The 22,431-nt window shown below is 44.5% G+C and overlaps 1 protein-coding gene across 5 annotated transcripts in view; it reads left to right on the top strand.

The window, feature by feature from the left end:
- Nucleotides 1-22,431, top strand: part of DIP2C (disco interacting protein 2 homolog C) — a 378,709-nt gene that overhangs the window by 166,325 nt on the left and 189,953 nt on the right. For 2 of the 5 annotated variants that reach the window (XM_057542779.1, XM_057542780.1), the window contains exons 2-3: nt 17,456-17,527; nt 19,071-19,238. In XM_057542779.1, the coding sequence (XP_057398762.1) occupies nt 17,456-17,527; nt 19,071-19,238 (240 nt within the window). Of the gene's footprint in view, nt 1-13,498; nt 13,518-17,455; nt 17,528-19,070; nt 19,239-22,431 lie in introns of those variants that run through there. The other 3 variants (XM_057542781.1, XM_057542782.1, XM_057542784.1) reach the window with 2 other exon arrangements.

Raw genomic sequence — 22,431 nt, forward strand, 5'->3', positions numbered from 1 at the left:
CAAGCTATTCCACTGGGTGAGGGATTCCCTACAATGTATCCCCCCAACCCAAATCAAAGGAATCTAGTTTTGAGCATAAACAGGTTCTTAATGTCATAGCTTTTACAGCTGAACCCTACTGTGGGGCCGTTAGTTCTGTCTTAGTCCACTATTAGCAGATCCAGGAGCTTCTTGTGTTGATGGTGAATGTTTACCATTGTGTGTAAAGAAGGGAGTGAACCTTTATGTATATACAGAAATCAGATGAGAAACGATTGCTGTGTGATCCCTGCAGGGGTGCTTACAGCTTTTTTGAGGGCTAAATTCTTATTTTTAGATATCCTGACATCTTTTAAAGCTGCCTTCACTTACTAAAAATCAGCATAAGTATGAAAATCAGTCTTGGAGTAGAAAGGGATATACTTCAACTGAGTAATAACTATGCATATGTTAAAAATATCAGCTAAAAATTACTCGAAGTGTTAACCATGAATGGATACAAAATGCAAGCTGGAAGAGTTATTCTTTCAGTATCAAAATTTTAAAAGGTTTTTGTGACACTTTTAACTATGGACAAATTACTATTAAAACTCAGCTGCATTTACAACATTTTAAATAACTAATTGCATTACATTATTTGTTAACTTTTCCTGAGGCATTTTGCATAGTTACGTAATTAATGTTTATCTCTTTGCCAGAATTCTGTTCATTTTTTTTTAGATCAGAAACCTAAAATGAAATGTTTCCTTTCCATTAAATTGTTATTGAACTATGTAACTATCAATTTGTGAATGTGAGAACAAGATTATCTTGTCTCTTTTGGGATAATTCTTGCTTAATAGTGATAATGCTAAATGTTAAAATTATAGAACAGCTTATTTCTTTGGAAATTAGTATTTGCATGCTTGCCAGGTGAGAAATGTTGAAAATGTGGACATGAAGAAATTAAATTGCATTCATTTTGTATAGAAAGAAGACGTTAAAAACCCCTTTTGCCTTTTGCCACCACTGTGTTTGCTTAGGTACAGAAATGAGGTTGTTGTAGGCACTTAGAATCTTATCTTTCACTTCCACAGTACTAAGCAAGCATAGTCTCCTAATTCCAATACTCAGACTCCTGATTATCAGATCCAGGGGAATAGATGATAATATACGTGAGCGTTGGCGTTTGATATGTGGGAGTCCTAACCACACACAGGCTGCTGGAGTGGGAGCCACTGGGCCACCAGGGCCTGGAATATGCGTGGTTGGGAGCAATGAAGACAAGAAAAGAAAATGCTGGCGAGAAAGCAGCAGCAGTGCCCATGAGGGTTGGAGTCTGGGACCCTTAAGAATGAGGGGGAAGCAGACACCTCTGGGCTAATCCCTGGGGCCTATCCCTGGAAGAAGCCATGGTCTGGAAGGACCGGGATAGCTGCTCTGGGTGGTCTGAGCTCAGCCCTCCCAGCTTGAGAACTCTCTTGGCAACAGCTGCCCCGGAGGCAGGCTGTGAAGATTCAGTGGACAGAGATGGAAAGATGCTGAGAACAGGGCTGATGCTGTCACGACTGCTGGGTGCCAGCAAGTGGGAAACACTTCACCAGCTCGGCTTCCTGAACTGAGCTGCCGGTCTGCTGCTTAAACACTCTGAGCACATCACGGAAACCCAGATTTCGTGCGCAGCAGTGGTGAAGGGGACACTCCCTCCTGGTCGGAATGTCTGAGTAGAATAAAGCGTAAGGAAACGGTGTAGTTCGTCAGTGTGAGCAGGTGTCCATGGTGGGATCGAATAGACATCTCTCAGAGCCCGTGAGACAAGCGGGACCTTTTCTCACTCTGATGTGGATGACATTCATGCTGTTCCTGCCCATATGCGGACAAGAGGAGGTGTCACTGGGAGCTGGTTCATTTTCCTGTTTTCTGATTGGAAATTCATGGTTTAAGTTCAGCTGGCATCAGTCTTTACATCGTTGAGCTTGGAAGCTTTTCAAACACTCACTGTATGAGCAGGGATCGTCTGCATCCTGTAGCCTCCACAATGGGTAGCCGGGGTGTGAAGTCCTGTCTTCACCATTAGTGTTTGCAAATGCCTGTCTCTTTGCATAAAAGTTTGTTTTTCTTGAAGGTTCCAGTTAGATCCTTTTACTTAATGAAATACTTAAAACTGTCATGAAAACGAATCTGCCAGCCACCCTGAGTGAACGTGGGTGGGCTTTGTTTGTTTTCCTGTGGTGAATATTTTACTAGTGTAAATACTTGCATGAATGCTGAACACTGGGGATGGTGTCATCTTTCTGCTCATTCCCTCTTGGTTATAGTTAATGACTTCCACTTGGAGGGTGTGTCAGGCACGGTGAAGGGTGAGGATTACGGGCCACACTGAAGAGTAACCTTTGGTTCAAACCCTGCACAGGTGTCTGTCGCTTTTGAGTAAAATTAAGTGGAGATTTCCATTCTCAAGGGAAACATACACAAACACACAACAGAAATAACTTTAAAAAACAAACCTTTTAGTTTATGTGAGGTCCAGCAAATTTAGCTTGCAAAGTTTAACCTTTTTTTCCTAGAAGCCATTAGTAATTCAGTGGCTTTTTTTCTAGAATTCATTAATTCAGTAGCATAAGGTAAATATATTTCTTTTTCCTGAAACTAATCACAGATTCTAAAACCAGTGACTAAAAATGGAATGTTAATTTAGGTATAGTGCCCCTGAAGGAAAATACCCAATATTGGGTACATGTATTTAGAAAGTGTAGGACTCTTAAAAGTCACGTGCTTTTGACATACACCTTGTTTACTAGTTTTGACCTACATTTGTAAGAACACATATCTTAAGTTGTTTGGATACAACTGCAGATATGTGTGCTCATGTATGTATAAATATTCAGTGTTTTTCTCCCTTTCCTTAAACAAAGAAGACATCAACACTCTTCTATATCAGTATTAATAGTAGAGAGCCATTTTTTCCCTCAAAATTAGAAGTCAGTTTTCAGGAAACCCTTATAATCTTTGTGAATTTGGTTTACCTTAATAATATGCCTCTAGGACAAAAACAAAAACAGAAACAAACCAAAACCACATATATTTGTGGGCTGCATTTTAAAATTTTCAATACCACATGCCTTAGGAAGGTAAACATTTACAAACAGAAAATGTAAAAGGACCCATTAAGGGCAGTTGGTGAGAAAGCACTGGGGTAAAAAAGCAGTCACTGGGTTACCCTGATGTGTCCAACACTTCAGTGGATGTTGTAAGTGGCTGACTGTACCCTGACTGCAGGGCCTAGGGGAAGCCCAGGAATAATGGTCAGGAATGTCCCTGCTCCTTACCAGGTAGGCAGGACAGACAACAGTCTCAAAGTCGGTGGAAATTTGAGCTTAAGTGCCAAGGACTCCGAACAGTGTAGACATGGAAGAGTTACTGCAGATGAGTGAACACTGTTGCACATCCTTAACACTGGGCTTGCACACTGAGTTAAGTGTCATTTCACTTTCAGCTGTGCTTTTCTACTCTGGTCCTTGGCTTGTCTGAATTTCTTTGCTATCCAAGCTAGCTTGCAACATGAGCACATTTTCACATTGTCTTTGCATATTGATTTAAGCTTTGATTACTCATTATTTTTTCTTATTTTAAATGGAAGAGGGTTTTTTTTTTCTTATCCTGTGATTGTATGGAGCATATTTTGGAAATACGCATGTTACTTTGTAAAGATTACCTCTAAATACACACGTACTCGAAAATCCAGCAGAGATTGTGGGTTCCAAAAATAAAGCAGAGATATTTGTTTACAGCGCCTTCCACTTCTAATGACACATCAGTGGGTAGAGGATTGTATACATTATGCTTCATTATTTACCTTTTGAATAGATGTATTATTAATAATGGCCACGTGATCAAAGTTGGGCAAAATGTTTAGAAAGCATAATGTTTCCATAAGTTAGAAGTTTGTACTGTCATGGTTATTATTATTTAATATTAGGAAGTGGACTCATCAAAACTTTATCACACACATTATATGCCAAGATTGTCCAGATGTTTTATTCCCAGTAGTTCAGGGTAATTTTGACCTTGAAAGTGATTTTGTGCACAGGAAGCCTCAGAGTGTTTGCTGGGGGAATTCCTGTAGCTCACTGGTCTCACAAAAAGAAGTAACCATTATACAAACTTACTCAAAATAACTAGCCTACTACACGTCTTCTAGTATGTTTTTTGCCCTCCTGCCCCCCACCCCCCCAAATCCTTTAACTGCAGGGCTTTTCAGGACAGAGCCATTATTTTAGAAAGCAGGATTTAAAAGTTTATATGTATAAATATTTAAATATATATTTATACATATAATTATATAATATTTATATATGTTATATATATTTATATATGTATAATTTGAAGATAAAATGATATAAAAATCCTAGAATATTCTGCATCGTGCAAAACTATAAGAGGGAGATAATATTCAGTCATTTTTATCTTTCTAATAAAAATCTTTGTCTCCATTTTATTCCCATTACTTGCCCAGATGGGGCAATTTGTTTAAGAAAGTCACTGGACTCATTAATTTAGGCACCACTTTATGTACATCGTTCAACATGGTTTAAAAGTGAGAATATAACTGTTATTTAATCTTTCATTCAGCAATTGTTTAGTGATAGGGGTTGTGTCTGTTTCTGGCACGTAGTAGGATCTGTTGGATGAATGAATGGGAAAATAAAAGTCAGGGTCACTTCCATGGTGTTTGGGAATTTTGAGTAGGAATGAGTACGAAGCTTATTTAATAAGGGCCAAGTGAAAGCTGTATTTTGTAGCCATTTCAGAGGTGATTCAGTCTTGGACAGTAGCAGTGTGCTCTTCAGATCCTGGATTTCTAGAAGGACAGAGTGCCCCTTTGATGCAGTGTTCTATCCCGTCTGAGAGAAGAAACAGAGGGCTGTGGTGGCCCCTCATTTCAAAGAGGAAAACTAGGCTTACATCACCGTGCCTGTGACAGGCAGTCGCCTGGCCAGCATCTTGGGCTTCCTGAAGCTGCTCGGGGCCCTGCTGGTGGGAAAGGCAGGACAGCTGCAGGGAGCAGAGTGTGAGCCTCTGACCCTGACCGCTGGCTGACCCGGGGCAGGGGGTGGTTTTTGAGGGAAGTGAGTACGTCTACCAGGGTGTTCCTAGTGTGTGGATTTGCGCAGAAGACCTGACCTGGCCCAAATCCCTGTAAACATTTATAGGTGGTCTGTGCTTGCTGAGGGGGTCACCAGTTTTATTTTCTGGGTCTAAACTTACTCTCTGTGGTGGCCCAGGAACCTTTCTGAGCAGGAGCTGACCAGCTTAGAGTTGGGGTCCATCCACCCCCCTCCAACCATGGTGGTCTTGGGTCCCTAAGCTAGCACTTGGGTCATTATGAAGTTCCAGGGATTAGTGTGTGGATTCTGTAGGGTAACACGAACAGTTTGACGAATGACGACTAGAAGTCCCAGGTGTCCTTTGGAAAAGCCCAACAGTTCAAAAAGGGACACAGATGTTAGATGTGGCCGCCTTGGTTCCTGGGGCCAGTGCTGGCAACCAGTCTGCAGGTGCGCGTCCACCAGTCTTGCCGTCGAGGGGATCAGGTGGTGTCATTTCCACTGAACAAGCTATTCTCAGTCCATTCAAAGTAATCAGGAATGTTGAGGAGGGTCTGCCTGCTTAGGGGAGAAAATTATTTAGACTAAGTTTTTCAGAATTGGTTCCTTCCACGAAAACAGGAAGTCATTCTTCATACGGTCAACAGTTCTTTGTAAACTAGAGTAACATTGGTAAGAAATGTCAGTTTGCAAATAAATCATACAGTACAGAGAAACTTATACGTAAGCATTTACAGAGTTTTGAAATTTTTTATTAATTATTAGCCAGTAGGATTCAACATATTCTCATAGGTTCCTTAACTCAGTGGCACAGTGGAAGTTTTTTTGGGCTTCGGCTGTCCCTGGGGTAGAGTGTGAGTTAACATTGAGGTGCTAGGTATGCTGATGGAAGATTAAATACTCAAGGGAAGATACAGGGGAAGGTGAGCAGATTTCCTCCTTGAAGAATTTTATTTAGCTGAGAAGAAATGGGTAGAAATTGAATTTCAGGTAAATAAAATGTAAGTCAAACAGTCACTGATGGACAGAAAGTGCATTCCTAACAAGCCCACTAAAAAAAGCTGCCAGGGGACCAGCAGAAGCAAGGATGACAATGTCTGGACTGCTCATCTGCGGCAGATGCTGAGCCTGGCCCCGTTCTGAGTCCTGGTGGAGTGGGAGTTGGCCGGGACTGGGAGAGAGGAGCACGCAAGGCTTGTGTAGCCCAGGTGACTGGCTGTCAGAGACATCACGTTCCCCCAGAGTCGCCTGTGCACAGCCAGCGAGGTTCAGCGGAAATGCTCCAAGCACTTTCCTTCAGTTGGTTATCTTATGTTCAGACCAAGAATGCTTTCTTGGATACAGCACATTGTAGATGTCTTATTCCTTTCTTTACCCTTAGTGAAGCAAGAAGTGATCACAGGCCAGAAGAGTAATGGGGACAAGATCGTTGTCGCCACAGAGAAGATTGCTAGGAAATAAGTCAACTGCATAGTGGAATGTTGCAAAAACTGAAGTGTTTTTAAAACTCTTCACAGATATCTTCCCTATACCAGCCTATTCCAAAATAACTAATTTTGTGGCACTTACGTTTTGAGATTCCACCTCCCAATGTATGATAGTTGCCTCAAGAAATTTCACTTCTGCCTCCCTCCATGTTCCCTGTATTCTGTAGCTCACGTCCTGGGGGACTGTCACAGTGAAGCCTCTGTCTTACCATTGTGCTCTTCAGACGAATGTTGAGCATCTGGCTTCCACAAATCAGGTTTGTCTAGATCTATGTAACTGATGTGCATCGTGGGATTGATCTTTACTGGATCACGTGTAAGTTTGTAGAGGATAAGCTTTTGGCAGAAGACAGAGTAGTCAGCTAATTGCAGCACCAAACGGGTGTTACAAGTTGAGATGAAGGTTCTTCCCTTCCTCCTTACCATCGGTGAGGATTCATTCTGAAGCTGGTAAAAAGAAAAGCAGCTGCTACGGTGGAACAACCAGAAACTACTGGAGGAGATAAAGTGTGTGTACTTTCTCCTTGCCCGCTAATTTTTTAAAAATCTGCAAGATACACTTCAACATCTTTTATATTTTTCTTCAGTGAAAGATTCATTTACTTGAAAAAACAGAAATCTTTCCACACAGACCAATATTCAAAATCTATTAACAGTTTGTGGGGGTGGGGAAGGAATCACAGAGTTGGGCTTTTCTGTTTTGTTTTGTTTTTTTCATTTACTTCCACTTAAGCACTTAAGCACTTAAGCTCATTGTGCCAGAAATGATTTTTTAAATTTAACTGTGGAAAAAATATAAGTGTGTGTGTACTTAAATATTTCCTCACAAGAGAAGGGGCTCGTTGGGGTTCATCCAGCTGTTGTGATGGGTTGATGTTTTCCTGCGTTTGGTCTGTGCAAGTTCCTGTGACATGTAACTTACATAAATGCTCTATAAGTCTTGTGTTAAAAGGGCCTTGTTCCTGCTCAAAAAAAGCACAGTTTTTGCCTTGGTTCTGCCTCTAAACAAAAGAGCTGTCTGATTTTTGAGAGGGGCCCTTCCTCTGCCCCCTACACATGGAATCTCCAGCGGCGTGGTCCTCATGGCTTGAGGCTCCACGTGGTGGATGTATTCGCTTTGTGCCCTGTCCAGTGATGATGGGATGGAGGATGTTCTTACTGATGAGGAATTTACAGTGTGAAAGGGGAACGTGCTTGCCTGAAGCCAGGAAGCTAGCGCACAGAACCTGGACCTTGTTCACCTGTGATGCGCTCACCTGGTGTGACGTGGCATCCTGGGACTGTGGGGCTCCCAGTGGGAGCAGTGAGACCCCACAGGTGGGCACAAGGAGGAGAGTGGGCATCTGAGTAAGTGGAGGACTGGGTGCTCTGGGTTGAGGGTCTGCCTGGGATGCTGGGTGAGAACAGCAGCCCCTCCCCAAATATCGGGAGGGCACGAGCACCCTTCAGTGTGGGCTGGATGCCCTAGTTACCAACCTACCGCTTCACATTCAAAGAGAAATTTTAAACCATGCTTCGCTCCTAAATTGTGTTTTTAGGCTTAATTAAAATTACCTGATTTCCATCAGCCCTGTTTTCTTGTCTCAGGATCCTGTGGTGAATCCCCTGCTGTATTTCACGTTGAACTCTTGGGTTCTTGCACGTTTTCTCTCGCACACGCTGCAGCTGCTTGTCATGTTGCGCTTTGCCCAGTCTCCACAGAACCAAACCCCTGCTCCCCTCTGTCCCTTCTCGCGTGCGCATTCCTGTCCTCCCTTACATCTCTCTGCCTCTCTGTAGTCTCACCTCTAAGAGGGGAGCCCTCTGGGTCTGCTCTGCACCCCTGCTTTCACTGCAGGGCTCTTGAGACTTTGTAGATCCGAGTCTGGCTCCTCATTGTACAGATGGGAAAACTGAGGGCTGGGGAGGTTATGCTCCTAGCCGACTTACAGCCGGGTAAGTGAGCCCCTGGGAGCCAGTCCCCGCTTCCCGAATCCAGGTCTGTGCCTTCTCCACACACAGGGTTATGGCTGCTTGTGCTGTGGTTTTTCTTACTGTCAGGTCACGTGTGGTCAGGGCTGGGCCCTCCCTTCTTCGTTCATCCTGGCCGATGGCTCAGAGGATGTCGTCCGAAATGGTCAGAAGGGGATGAGCCAGGCACATACACTCTAGAACTGACCTGGAGTTGGACTGTTTTCTTCGGGAACCTAAGGATAGAGGTTCCATATGGAAATGTGCGTTATCAAAGGATCAGGATGATGAAAATCACAGTATGCTGGTGAAAGAAATCAGAGTTAAATACCTTGTTCATGGATCAGATGATGCAATGCGTAAAGATGTCAATTCTTCCTAAATTGATCTGTAGATTTAAGAGAACTCCTATCAAGTTCTCAGCTTTGTGGTAGACATAACAAACTTTTCCTAAAATTTATGTGGAAAGGGAAAGGCCCTCGAATAGCCAAAACAGCTTTGACAAAGAAGAATAAAGTAGGAGAAATCATTCTTCCCCATTGCTAAGGCTTCCTGTGTAGCCACAGTTGTCAAGAGTGTGGGTTAGACCCACAGTGCAGTGGAATGGGGTGGGGAACTCAGACCTACACAAAATACCCAATTAGTTTTTGACCAAGGAGCAAAACCAATTCAATGGCGGAGGGATGACCTGTTCCATAAATCATGTTGGAGGAATTGGACATCCATAGGCCAAAAAAAAGAAAGAAAAAAATCTAGACCTGAATCCTACACCTTATACAAAAATTAACTTAAGGATCATAGATCTCAGTGTAAAATGTAAAACTACAAAACATCTAGCAAAATAGGGAAGTCTTCAAGTCTGAGGATGAGGCAAAGAGTTCTTAGATTGAAACTAAAAGCACAGTCCCTAAAATGAAAAATGGATAAATTGGACTTCATCAAGATGAAAACTTCTGTTCTGTGGAAGACTCTGTAAGAGGATGAGAAGATGCTGGAACTGGGGTGCCCCTGTGTTTGTGGACCTGCACTCACCCTTCCTGACTCTGACAAGTGTCAAAGTTAAGTGGAAACATCCGGACCTTACTGGCTAGAGTTAAGATTTCAACATACTGCATATTTAAAATATATATTTTTCTTTCTGGTCATGCCATTAACTAAATGTTCTGAGGAACTTTATGGTTATTCCCATAAACGTAAAAATCCCAATCATGTTGAGAATTTTTTTCCATCATCCTGAGTATTTGAATAAGCGTTGGTGATTTTATAATCCTAGAGAAGGGTTTATATTTATCCTGATTACCTTACTTAAAATATCCTTATAGAACTCAAATTTCTAAATTTTACATTGGAAATATGGCATAAACCTGAGAAAAATGAAAGAGCGATATATCCAGTAGTAAGATAGCAACAAAGGAAAACACAATGATTGGGAAGTGACGTGACATCTCGAGATGTAGGCCCAGGCTCTGGAAGGACGTGAAGGTGCAGCTGATGGGTTTGCGCGCAGTCCTGGAGCAGCCTTCGCCAGGCTCCAAGGACGAGGCCCCGCAGTCTCACCACCCTCTTAGTGGGAGGTCAGTGGGTGGGGAGCGGCGGGCGCTGGGGACTGAGATCCAGAGCTGCGAGCCGCTGTGTGGTGGACACAGGGAGAGCTGATGACACCCCAGGTCCGGTTACCGTGGCAGGGATAAAAGAGAAGTGCGTGGATGCCTAAGAGGTTGGGATTTCAGGTTTCCTCAGGATTTCTGATACCTCTGTCATCTGCTGCCTTCGGCCTCACTCCCCTGGAGCCATCCTGCTCTTCGCATGTACTGCTGGCTGGCGCACCCAGCATGGAATTCTTCCCGCCCAACGCGGAGCAGGAGCCGCGCCTGGGAGCCTGGTAGTGTCCTTCACAAGTTTGCACGTGTAATAGATACCACATGAGTACTTGTTGGGTTTTTAAACTATGTTTTCTTCCCTGTTTCATGCTTTCTGAGACGTTTCACGTTCTGTGTGTTTGATCTTTTCAACTACGGTGGACGGTAATAGGTGTTATTACCAATATTTTATCACTGAGAAAGATGAGACCAGAGAAGTTAGCTGACGTATGGTTTGTGTTCAGGGCGAGAAGAGGTTCCCGGTCTGCCTGCTTCTACTCCCCTGGACAGGTGGGTTCTTGCCAGGACAGCACAGTCTCTCTGCAGAAAAGAAAAGCTTCCCACAGAGATGACAAATGTGCCTCCAGCAGCTGGGTGGGAGGGGGAAGGCCGTCAAGGGTGCTCCCTAAGCCTTATAAAGCCAGCGGCTTAGGAGAGAGGCGTTGTGAAGGTTCCTGACAGCCATAAAATTCCAAACATGGAAATGATTGCTTTGTTATATAAAGCATTCGTTCCAGCATTAAATAATAAACTTCTGACACCAAGAATGGAAACCGTCCCTGTTAGGCTGGTCTGTTTACTCGGCGCTTACCCAGCTGTGGAGGTGGCTCTGGGGCACATACTCCCCTCTTGGGGGTACTCCTGGCTCTGCGGGTTGTCGTATTCTGACCCAACACCCACAGGGCTCTGCAAATTCCTGTGGGGTCCAAGTTTGCCAGAATGAGGCCAGGATGGAAAAAGAGAGGAGCTGCAGTATCACCTCCCTTCTTGCATTTCCTAGGCTGGTTTTTCCTTCGCTTTTCTAAGACTCAGGGTTTGCCTGGAAACTCTGGACTACAATATAAGTAAGAAAAAGAATTCTTCCCAGGGTGGGGGCGGGGCAGGGGGGGTGGAGAATGGTCTCTGTCTTAGTGAGATTCAACCGCACATTGGGAGCTTTACTTGACTTGCATTTTCAGTTCAAATTTATGACTTGGCTGTAAACCTCTCGTTCCTTTGTTACAGAACACATGAGAACTTTAATTTCTACTGTTGTAATTCTTGGTCTTATGGGACTTCTTTGTCCAAGAATAACAATATAAATAACATTTTTGATAAAGTAGAAAGTGTCTCAAAAAATCACTTTTATTTTCTCTTCACTGAAGTTACAAACGATTTATGTGTTTACTTTTCTGTCATACATTCTTATTCGTAAAATGAAAAGAGAGTTAGATGGGTGTCTTGAGTATCAAAGCATGGAAAATACACTCTTTGGAATTTTGTATGGGAAATTCTCAAGCAAGGGATCCTGTGGTCCATGTCCTTTAACATCAGCAATAGTTTGCTCCTTTTCAAGGAGCAAAATGTAGACGCAGCATGGGCGAAGTGATCTACATGTTTCCTTGATAGTGTTCTTTTAGCTTACAGGTTGAAAGAATACTAATTAACCTGCTGTAAACCATGGAATAGTCTTTATAGATTGATAGGTTTTAATAAAGTCTTGCTTAGAAATGTGATGTGGAGTAGGGTTCCTCTCTCTCATAGCCTTTCTGCATTGAGTTTACAAAGTTTCATCCTGAAGACTGTGCTCATTACAGATCCAAAGTGAGGAGCAGAGGGGAGGAGCAGCCAAAGTTGGATGCTAAAGCATCCAACTTTAGCCTGAATGGATATAAAGTGAAGAGAAACACTGTGTGTTTCCATGGTGATACCATGGCACTGATTGTAGGTCAACCTCAGGCAGAAACCAAGGAGGGGCTCTGGGTGGATGGAGTTATGTGTAAAGCTAGCCAGCGTCTGTCTGTTCTACCCATCTTTCATCCGTCTTCCTTACTTCTATCAGTCATCTATCTATCCTTTCAATTCTTTCTATCTTCATTCATCTACCTCTCTATCTGTCTTACTATATTATCCTCATTGGTTGCTTCAGAACACAAGATCTCCCTACTTATATAAATTTGCAGTGAGTTTGACATAGATAGTCTGTTGGACCTCAGTCTACCAGATGCTAAAGTAGCTCCAGAGTTAAAAATAACTGGACTTCCTGCGTGGAAAAGGAAACGCAGTGAGGACATTTTAGCCCTGATTCTTGGGATGCCTGAGGAACCTGCTCCTGCCGCAGACGCTGGATCCTTTACGTAACACATGAGCCAGGCTGGTGTTTCACACACTTTAATAATGGAATAATCATCGATTTCCCTCTGTCCTTTCCCCACATGGCCACTAAACAGTTAAATAATCACCAGGCATTTTCCCTGATTATGAATGCAGCATCTGTCCAGTCACTTATTTGAAGTCATTCTGTATGTTGGTGTCTGCTGCTCATTTGTGATTAACTCCATCAATACATAGTCCTGGTCTGTAAAACAGAGGGGTCATACTTGGTTCTGTAGGACACTGACCCGTGAAGGTGTCACAGCCTGGCTTTGAAGATAAGCCACTCGTATATGTTACAAAAACAAACTGTAAGCAGCCATCTGAGGCCTCATGAGACTTGTGCAGAAATCTGTGTGGCCAGAGCGCAAGGCTGGGATGTCACTGAGACAGGGCAGGGCCTGGGGGCATGGAAACAGGCAGTGGGGTGCGAGGTTGTCCCTGAGGAGGGTGTCTGGGTCAGGCGGAGAGCTGGGCAGGACATCAGGTGGCAAGAATGCTGACCAGTGGTCACAGAGTGGAGGCTTGAGTGGAGACTCTAAGTGTGGCTTTCATGGGAAAAGTTTTGGACTTGGACAGAGGTGGTTTTCTTCTTAGATCTGGGGACCTGGGCGAGAAACATAACCATTATTTGCGCCTCGACTTCTTACCTGTAAAATCAGTTGTTATAAGGATTAAAAGAGATTATTTAGGACGCATAGGACAGGGCCGTGTAGTTAATACTTCTGGCTATGCAGGCTGCACACTGTGTGTTGTGGTGCTTACCAGGGAGTATGGCTGTGTGCTGGTAAAATTTTATTTCCAAAAACAGCCCACAGGCTGGATTTGTAGTTTGCCAACCTGTGATTTAGATAAAATTTGTGGGGTGTGGAAGTTATTCAATAAATAGTGTCTCCCTTACCCTCTTCTAGGTTTCGAGAGATGATAGCAGCCTGGGATTTCTGAGTCGTATCTGGTTCTCCGAGCTGACTGCTTAGTGGCATGATTTAGTAGTGGAGCTGAAATAGAACACGTGCGTGGAGGTACTGACTCCGCCTCCCATCCAGCCTTTCTGAGTCTGTGGGGTCAGGAACCTGAGTGGACGCCCCTGTGAGGCTGACACTAACATCTCCCCTTTAAAGAGGAGCTGTGGCTTCATGTGGAAAGCGCCTGTGTTCCTTTAGGCCAGGATCTTAACAACTGGAGCTTTCCAAAGTAAGACCAAATTTAAAATGAGAGTGAAAAGTGAGTGTCCTTTGAGGTTGGCTTCAAGGGAGGGACCCCCCCCCCAATACTTAAATGTTCATCTGAGAAATTTTTAAAACTTGAGCTGAACTTTGTCTTTTAATCTTTCTACTAGCTTAAATGGTTGATCCTCAGCCTTTACTATATGTCTGCCTTTACTAGTGGGATTTTTCTTTTCCTTTAGATTCTTCTCGTTGTAGCCTTTTCTTTTCCACTTAGAGAAGATCCTTTAACATTTCTTTTAGGGTAGGTTCAGTATTTTTTTTATTTATTTATTTATTTATTTATGGCTGTGTTGGGTCTTCGTTTCTGTGTGAGGGCTTTCTCTAGTTGCGGCAAGTGGGGGCCACTCTTCATCGCGGTGCATGGGCCTCTCACTATCGCGGCCTCTCTTGTTGCGGAGCACAGGCTCCAGACGCGCAGGCTCAGTAGTTGTGGCTCACGGGCCTAGTTGCTCCGCGGCATCTGGGATCTTCCCAGACCAGGGCTCGAACCTGTGTCCCCTGCATTGGCAGGCAGATTCTCAACCACTGTGCCACCAGGGAAGTCCGGTAGGTTCAGTATTGATGAAGTCTTTCAGTTTTTGCTTGTCTGAGAAGTTCTTTATCTCTTCTTCAATTCTGAATGGTAACCTTGCTGGGTAGAGTATCCTAGGTTGCAGGTTTTTACCTTTCAGCACTTTAAGTGTATCATGCCATTCCCTTCTAGCCTGCAATATTTCTGCTGAAAAATCAGCTGATAGCCTTATGGAGGTTCCCTTGAATGTGACTCTTTGTTTCTCTCTTGCTGCCATTAGAATCCTCTGTCTGTAACTTTTGCCATTTTAATTATGATATGTCTTGGTGTGGGTCTCTTTGAGTTCATCTTGTTTGGGATGGGACTCTCTATGCTTCCTGTACCTGGATATCTGTTTCCTTCTTTAGGTTTGTAAAGTTTTCGGCCATAATTTCATCAAATACATTTTTACCCTCTTCTCTATCTCTTCTCCTTCTGGAACCTCTATAATGTGGTTGTTAGTGTGCTTGATGTTGTCCCAGAGATCGTTTAAACTGTTCTCATTTTTAAATTTGCTTTTCTTTTTACTGTTCTTCTTGTGTGATTTCCATTATTCTATCTTCCAGATCACTTATGTGTTCTTCACTATCACCTAATCTGCTTCTCCTTCCGTCTAGTGTGTTTTTCATTTCACTTATTGTATTCTTCAATTCTGACTGGTTCTTTTTAAAAAAAGTATTTTCTAGTTTCTTACTAAAATTCTCACCATGTTCATCTATTCCTTTCCCAAATTTAGTTAGCATCCTCATTACTAATGCTTTGAATTCTTTCTCTGGTAAATTGTTTATTTTTGCTTCATAATCTGTTGTGAGCACAAGTCATGTCTTACCCCAGGGTGTGCTGGCAGCTCTCACCTTTTAGGAGGAGGGGCTGAAGATGGAGGGGTGAGGGCTGGAGCCAGGTGTGAGCTGGGCTTCCGCTCTGCTCGGTGGCGTCAACACCCTATCGGGGCCGGGCCAGGTCCCAAGTTGCTGGAGCAGAAGCCCTGAGGGTCAAGTCCAAGCCGGCTCCATTCCCTTTAAGTGTATGTTTTCCGCGCTCCCTGCACCAGTCCCCTTGCCCCAGCAGTGCTGAAGCAAGAGGTGCCTGTGTGGGCTCTCAGCGGGGTTGGGGGGTTTGGCCGCTGACAGAGGTCAGGGCTGCTTCTGACTCGCCACCTGTGTAAGCGCTGCTAGTTGTTGCCGCCACCCCACTCAGTCGCTGCTTTGGGTCTGAGCTGCTCTGAGTCTCACAGCTGGGCCTTCTCCCCATCGTGAAGCAAGCGGGACTGGAGCGGTCGCTTGGCTCAGGCTATGGGAAACCAGCAGCTGCTGGAGCAGCCCTCATTCCACCCTGCATGGGAGCAAGCCGGCGTGCACACTCCTCACCGTGGAGCCCAGGCTTCCCACAGCCCTCCCGTCAGTCCATGGGCCCTCCAACCAGCACTCATCTTCACTGTGTCAGACCCCAGGACCAGGGCGCCTGATCTGTGGCTGAACCGCTCACTCCCCAGGGCAGATCTCTGCTCCTGTGATCTCCCTCTTCCTCTGAGTCCCCTCCCTGGGGCACAGCTCCTGACCTGATCACTTCTCTTCCTACCCTATTCCATGTGGCTCTTTCTTATAGCCCCAGTTGTACAGGAGTCTTTCTGCCAGTCTCCAGTTAGTTTTCAGTGAGAATTGTTCCACATGTAGATGTAGTTTAGATTTGTTCATGGGGGGGAGGTGAGCGCCACATCTTCTCTGCCATCTTGATCTCCTCCTCAAAACTTAAGCTGAACTTTGGGTGAAGAACAAGCTGGAAGGGGCTGGTTCATCAGGCTAGGATTTGATGCCAGGACTGTGCAGAGCAGCTATGGGGTTGGCTGGGAAAGGGAGAGCACCGGAGGGAAACACCTGGTAAATAGTAGGTGTCTACCCTGTGCTCAGGTGGCCTCCCAAACAGGCCAGTATGTGCTTTTCCCACCAACACACCCTCACGCACGTGCTCCTTTCCCTGTCTCGTGCTTCTGTTTTCCTCTAGGCATCCCCTCAGGGAGCAAACTGGTTTCGAGTTTATAAAATGCTGAGCAGCAGCACAATTAGCACAAAAAATAGCTTTCTCGTAGTTTTATTATCTTCAAAGAGTGGTCAGTTTGTTTTAGCACCAAAAACGCTCAATAGTGGGGTGTGTTTTCATATATTTGTGTTGTTTACAGCTCCATGTGCATAAACTAGTCATGTGTTTCGTGGGCTGGACAAGACTGCAGTGAGCTGTGAGCTGGTTGGGTCAGGGTGCCCTCTGGTTTGATCAAATGTAGCGAGCACCACCACCAGGAAAAGCGGACTTAGCAACTTGTGTGTGACTCATTATAACTTTTCATTTGCTTGCTGTATTTTTATTAAAACTTTAGTATTTAGCTCTTTTAGGAATGATGGCTTGGTCAGAATATTAGGAAAAAAATTAACAGTTTCAGAAAAATTCAAGGGCACAAATCAGCATTTTGGGTACGTTCGAGCTTGTAATTGGGAAAGGCTGTTGCACGTCATAAAGGTTATTTGTCCCAGGTACTTGGTACTTGGGGAAAATGCCAGCCTAGCAATGGCCCTTGAATCTCTGGCATCAGCAATTTAATTCCTGTTTTAATGATAAGCTTCTTTCTCATATATTTTGGATTCCATAGGTCCTGTGTTCTCTTGCTTTGTTTTATCTACTGTTTCATTTCGTCTTAGACACTTATTTTCAAAAATACGCTAGCAGTAAGTATAGTCCTTGGGACCAACACGCCTGATAAGAAAAAAAATCTCATTAATGGAGGAAGATGCTAATCAGTGGTGGTTTTGGCCAGCTCTCACTGGGGTAGACACCTGCAGAATCCGTTGTTGATTGAGTTAATGAGAGCCGCGTAGACCGGGGAGGTTTCCTGCCCCACAGATGTGAATAAGATTGCAAGAATCTAGTTCTGGACCCCTTCAGAGCCAAAACCTTGTGAGAAGGCGCCGGGGACAAGCATGTGTGCGCGTAGTAAAGGATTTTATATAACTTAAATGAGTATTTATTTGTGAGCAGAGGAAATGTCAAGGTGAATGATATGAAGTGCTTTCTTCTTAAATTATAATTATAAGGAAATAGAAGACACACACAGATGTGACTGTGTCTTCTCAGTTGAGTGCTCAGCTCTACCTGTGAAAGCATTCTGAACTTCCCTTTCCTTCTCTTACAGGTGACATCACACAGAAAGGATACGAAAAGAAGAGATCAAAATTGATTGGAGCCTACCTGCCCCAGCCTCCAAGTACGTAAACCTTGATGAGTAGCATAAAGCATCCCATTTTAAGAGTTAACTGCAACACGCGAGAGAACAGCTGAGCACAAGTCCCCCCTCAGTCCCCAGTCTGCATGCAGATCACACTGTTGAGGTGGCACTAGGCACATCCTACTCCTTTGTGTGATTGCAGGATATTTTGTGAATTTAGAAGATACATATGACTTTTCTATAAATGTGCCTAATAAATTTAATAGGTACTTTATTCATAGAGCCGCAGTAATATGTTTGATTACTTTAAAATGCTATAATCATAAAAAATATGAGAGCATTTATGGTTTAAACATGACTTTTGTCTTAGTTAAATTTATTGATAATGGTTTAAATTAATCCAAGGTTTTCGTTGACATCATTGGTGAGGGGTGGAGGGCCAATCTAGAAATCTAGAAAATGATGTAACATCCTGCCTGGTATTATAAAATCGTAAAGGTTGGTTGTTTTTTGAAATGTGATTGTCAACGTTATGGATTCTTCCCCAAGTACAAATTCTGTTTAATTCCAGCATTTTCACGTGTGCAAGTGTGTAGAATTTCTGCCCTCGAGCTGGGTTCTGTACATTTCAGGGGAAGGAAGATGATACTGGGCTGCAGTTGTAACACTCCGTTCTGATGTAAGCTCAGTTCAGCCTGAGGGCAACCTTGAGAATTTTCTGGGCATCAGGAAAGGCTTAAAGCTAACACAAGTCCTCCAGGAGGAAGGACAGCAACAGAAATGGACTCTCCAGTGTTCAGTGTTGGAACAAATGTGAAGCTCTGCTGAGCCGCTTCTACTAGAAGAGGTTCAAGTCTGCATGTGCAGGCCCAGTGCAGGCCCACCGGCTCTCCGGGCTGTGACACAGCCTCCAGTGCTGTGGGCGCAGAAGGAGTGTCCCCACCTGTGGCTCACATTCCAGGACACTTAACTTGTGTGTTGAGTTTCTGCTGCTTTTTTAGCTTTGTTTGGTTTTGTGTGATTTCTTTCTTTTCTCGGTACTTAAGAAAGTTAACATGACGGCCTGGGTTTTCCTGCTGTCTAGTCTGTAAAAGGAAGAAGCTCTGCGCTGTCTGAGTGGATGGAAAATAAGTGTGTTGTCTAGCTGACCCCATGTGTGAGAGGCTTCAGAGCACACGTGGGCAGACGACTAGATGTGGTCTCCCCGCTTTCCTCTTCTCGTGCTCCAGCAGAGCTGTTGTGATGAATTCCTGTCTGCACGTGGCCCCTCCTGGTCTTGGAGGAAGGCTGGCAGGGAGACTGTAGGCCCTTTGGGTTGCTAGATTTTATTGTCCGTGCCTTGCCAAACAAAAGTGAAACAGAAGCAGTTCTGCACCTTCCCAGAAGATGGCTCTGGAGCTGCAACAGTGCCAAGAACATGGCTGACCCGTGTTGCTGAGCGCTGAGGGTGGCCCTGTGTGGCGTGGTCCCTTTGATGTTCTTTGTGCTGTTCTGCATGGGGTCGGCTGCTCTGCTCGGTGCTGTAACAAATTTAAAAAAAACTAAAGTTTGAATTAATTAGTTTTTTTTCAACTTGTTACAGCAGCGAATGGAGCTGCCGTGGTCCGGTGTAGACTGCAGCACAGTGAAGGAGCCCCGAGAAGAATGCTGCAGGCTGGCAACATCGGGGTATGTGACATCCGAGACGCCGCGGTCAGAGAGCGGGCGGCCAGCACCGCAGGAAACCGGCCACTGTTTTACTTTCGTTTCGGTGAGCGCACTTAACTGAGAGAGAGAGAGAGAAAGACACACACACACACCCCACGGCAGGGCACGTTTGCAATGGACTGTCCACCTAATGCCTTTCTAAACAGAAGTGAGGGCTCAGCCTTGGGGGAACTTAGGAGGTCCTGTTTCTGAGCCCCTGTTCTCCATTTGAACTTGTGCGACTTATTGAGGCCACAGTGTTCCTCGGGCAAAGAGCTTGTCACAGACCCCAGACCATGATCATCCTGCTGACTCAGGGCCCAGTTTTGAGTGTTTTCTATTAAAATATAATACTCGGTTTTTACAACCATATTTTTGCATTTGGAGCACTACTTACAAAACACTTAAGAAAGAAGAATGCATGACAGATCATACAATTCTTCCTAAAATTGTTGATATTCCGCTAACCTTTGTCTCATAGCCAGAGACCTGGGTGAAGGATGAACTGTAATGAATCCTGGCCTCTGAGATCTGCTTCAGGGAGTAAGGTCTGTAGCTCCATGGTATTCCTACCTCCAGAGGGCAGTTATGGAGTTTTGAAATTGAAAAATTGAACCAGTTAATCATAGAGTGTATTCTTAGAGGTCGTGATCCTATTCAGAGGTCAAAATTATTTTAGTGAGCAACATTTTGAATATAAGAAGCCCAAAAAGATGAGTTCAGTGCACCCTTTAGTACAATAAGGAATAAGCATTTATAAGCTTCAGGGTTTTACCTCAAATAAAAGGCACTGTTTGAGAATCAGGTACAGACACTAAGTTATGTTATGTCACAGTCGGCCCCCAGGATCTTAGAGGAGGGAACCCAGCCGGGTCTCTCCGCTGTGGCTCTGCCCTCCTCTCCATGCTAGCTTGCTGACGGGCGTGATGCATGTCTGTCTGGGGAAGAGCGGAGCGGTGGTAGGCAGGCGGTGGAGTTGGGCGTTAGCTGCAGGGGCCCCGTCGCAATTTCTGTATGCCTCACTGCTGCACCTGTGGATGTGTGAGGCTGTGAGCGCTGCTTGGGAACACTGCTCCCTGGCCCTTGTGGCCACGCCATTCCCACCGGGAAGGAGAAGGCAGGTTCACCCATGCTGCTGGGATTGGGTGAACAGATGCCCAGGTAGTTTTGCAGTTCTTATTGCTGCTCTGTATTTCTGAGAAGTTGCCCTGGGTGAATGGTCACTCGTATAAGATGGTCTCTGGGAAGCAGTAAGGAGAGCACAGTGTTGAATGCTCACCTAAAGCTGGATGAGGGAAAGTGTGCCAGAGCTAGAAAGAAAAAAAGAAAATTATGTATTTAATGAAGTAAGGGGTCAGAATATATTGAAAATCATTATCAAAGAGAAAATATTATTCAGGAGAACTTATTTGGTTCTAGTTCTCTTGCAGTTTTTCATTAGTCTCTGAAACTATATATTTTTCATTAGTCTCTGAACCTGATAAAATTTGTGAAAATAGAAGCTAAAATCCACTCTCTACCACTCTCTCCAGGGATATCTTAATCACATGGTGTTAGCTTCTATATGAGTCTTCACTGCTTTCATGACAAGGCCATGGTGATGTGAGGTAGTAACATTCCAATGTTACCATAAATAGTGAAACCTTCCTTGACCAAATAGTCCCTCTATTCCCATGATGCATGTATTGGCTAGATATAACTTTCCACGTGATTGGCATCAAATGTTTCTGAGTGGTGAGTGATTTATGTAGATCCGGTCTTCTCCAAGCCCAGCTCGCCTTTCCTCCAACAGCAGGCGGCTTGTGCTCAGTTACAAGGACTTACTGTGACTGTGTAGTTGTGAAAATCTTGGTGAATGCGGCTACTGTGACCAGAGGGCAAGTCTGTCTGTTTCCTTCCTGCTCTCTGGGCATCGGCTGTGGGATCCACGTGAACAGCCTCCTCAGAGGGGAGCCTCTCTTGGTTAGGGCGAGTTTATCTTCCACTTTTGCTCTTGTGGAGAAGGCAGACGGCCCCACCCGGAGTGCAGACTCGTCTGCATCAGAAGGGCTTCACGGGTAGCAGCCTGACCTCTCTTCACCTCCTCCAGCCTACATCCGATGTCACACTGCATGTGCGGCATTCTGTACGTGCTTGTGCCCTCTGCCTGTACCTGTGCATCTTTTAAAGCTCAGTGCAGTGTCACTTCGACAAGGATTTCTTCCCTCATCCCTGGGGTTAGGACAGGCCATTGTGTTTTATATTTTCCAGAAAGTGAAGCTTACTGGCACTGCTGTGGTTGATTGGTTCTGCTTCTTCACATTAACAACTGCTCTGCTTCTCTGGTGCCAGGTGCACAATTTGGTCTATATTTTCATCCTGCCACAGAGTTTGTCTCCCAGAGTGCAGCCCTCACTTCCCTGGGCACAGCAGTGTGTTGCCTATCTGACCTGGGTTGTAGGGACACAGAGCTGGTCCTGGGGGACTTCCTCAGCCATGCCATCTGTTCATGATGGGTGGGGTGTAGCCTGCAAGGTTAAATGCCAGGAAAGGAGAAATATGAGTAGTTAAATCAGGGTGCCCTGAGACTTAGCATGAATTCTTTCCAGACTGAGTTGTTACAGGATTGAACTTTCATCACCTAAAGGTAAACGACCTGTATCCTAGGGTAAGCCATGGTCATGATCTTGATACACAGCTTGCTACTCTCAGTTGTCTAAGAAGTATTCTTATTTTATCACACACAGCTGGTGATTATTGATGGGTTTCTTGTTCTTTTTGGTGACATGAACCAATCAGGTTCCTCCCCCAGACATCAGTAGTTAACAGGGAACAGCTGAGCCTCTACGGAAGGCAGAGCTGGGCATGGAACAGTGAGAGTGATGTCCACTTTGGATCTGGCTCATATGGGTTTTTGTGGACAATCTATAAGGAAAACGCAGAAATCTGAATCCCTGATCCTGACCATATACTCTCATTGCCTCCGAACTTACCTGCTGAGCAAAGCCAAGTGCTGGGATGTGGGGATGAGATACAAATGCACGATGGTAGGGGCTCTCGTGAAACCCTGAACTCCAGGTCGTCTATACTTTTCCAGGCATGAGTCCCTACGCAAATTCAAACATGAATAGGAAAATGGTTAGCAAATTTATACTGATTTATTGCAAGGCTTCATGCTAATGGAGGGTAAGGTAGACACAAGAGTGACAGTAATGTAAGAATCAGGCCAGCATGGTCGGGGAGATGTTACAGTGCTGATGGTGAAATTTCTATTTTGT

Source organism: Balaenoptera acutorostrata, chromosome 3 (assembly GCF_949987535.1).
Source record: "Balaenoptera acutorostrata chromosome 3, mBalAcu1.1, whole genome shotgun sequence".
Lineage (NCBI taxonomy): Eukaryota > Metazoa > Chordata > Mammalia > Artiodactyla > Balaenopteridae > Balaenoptera > Balaenoptera acutorostrata.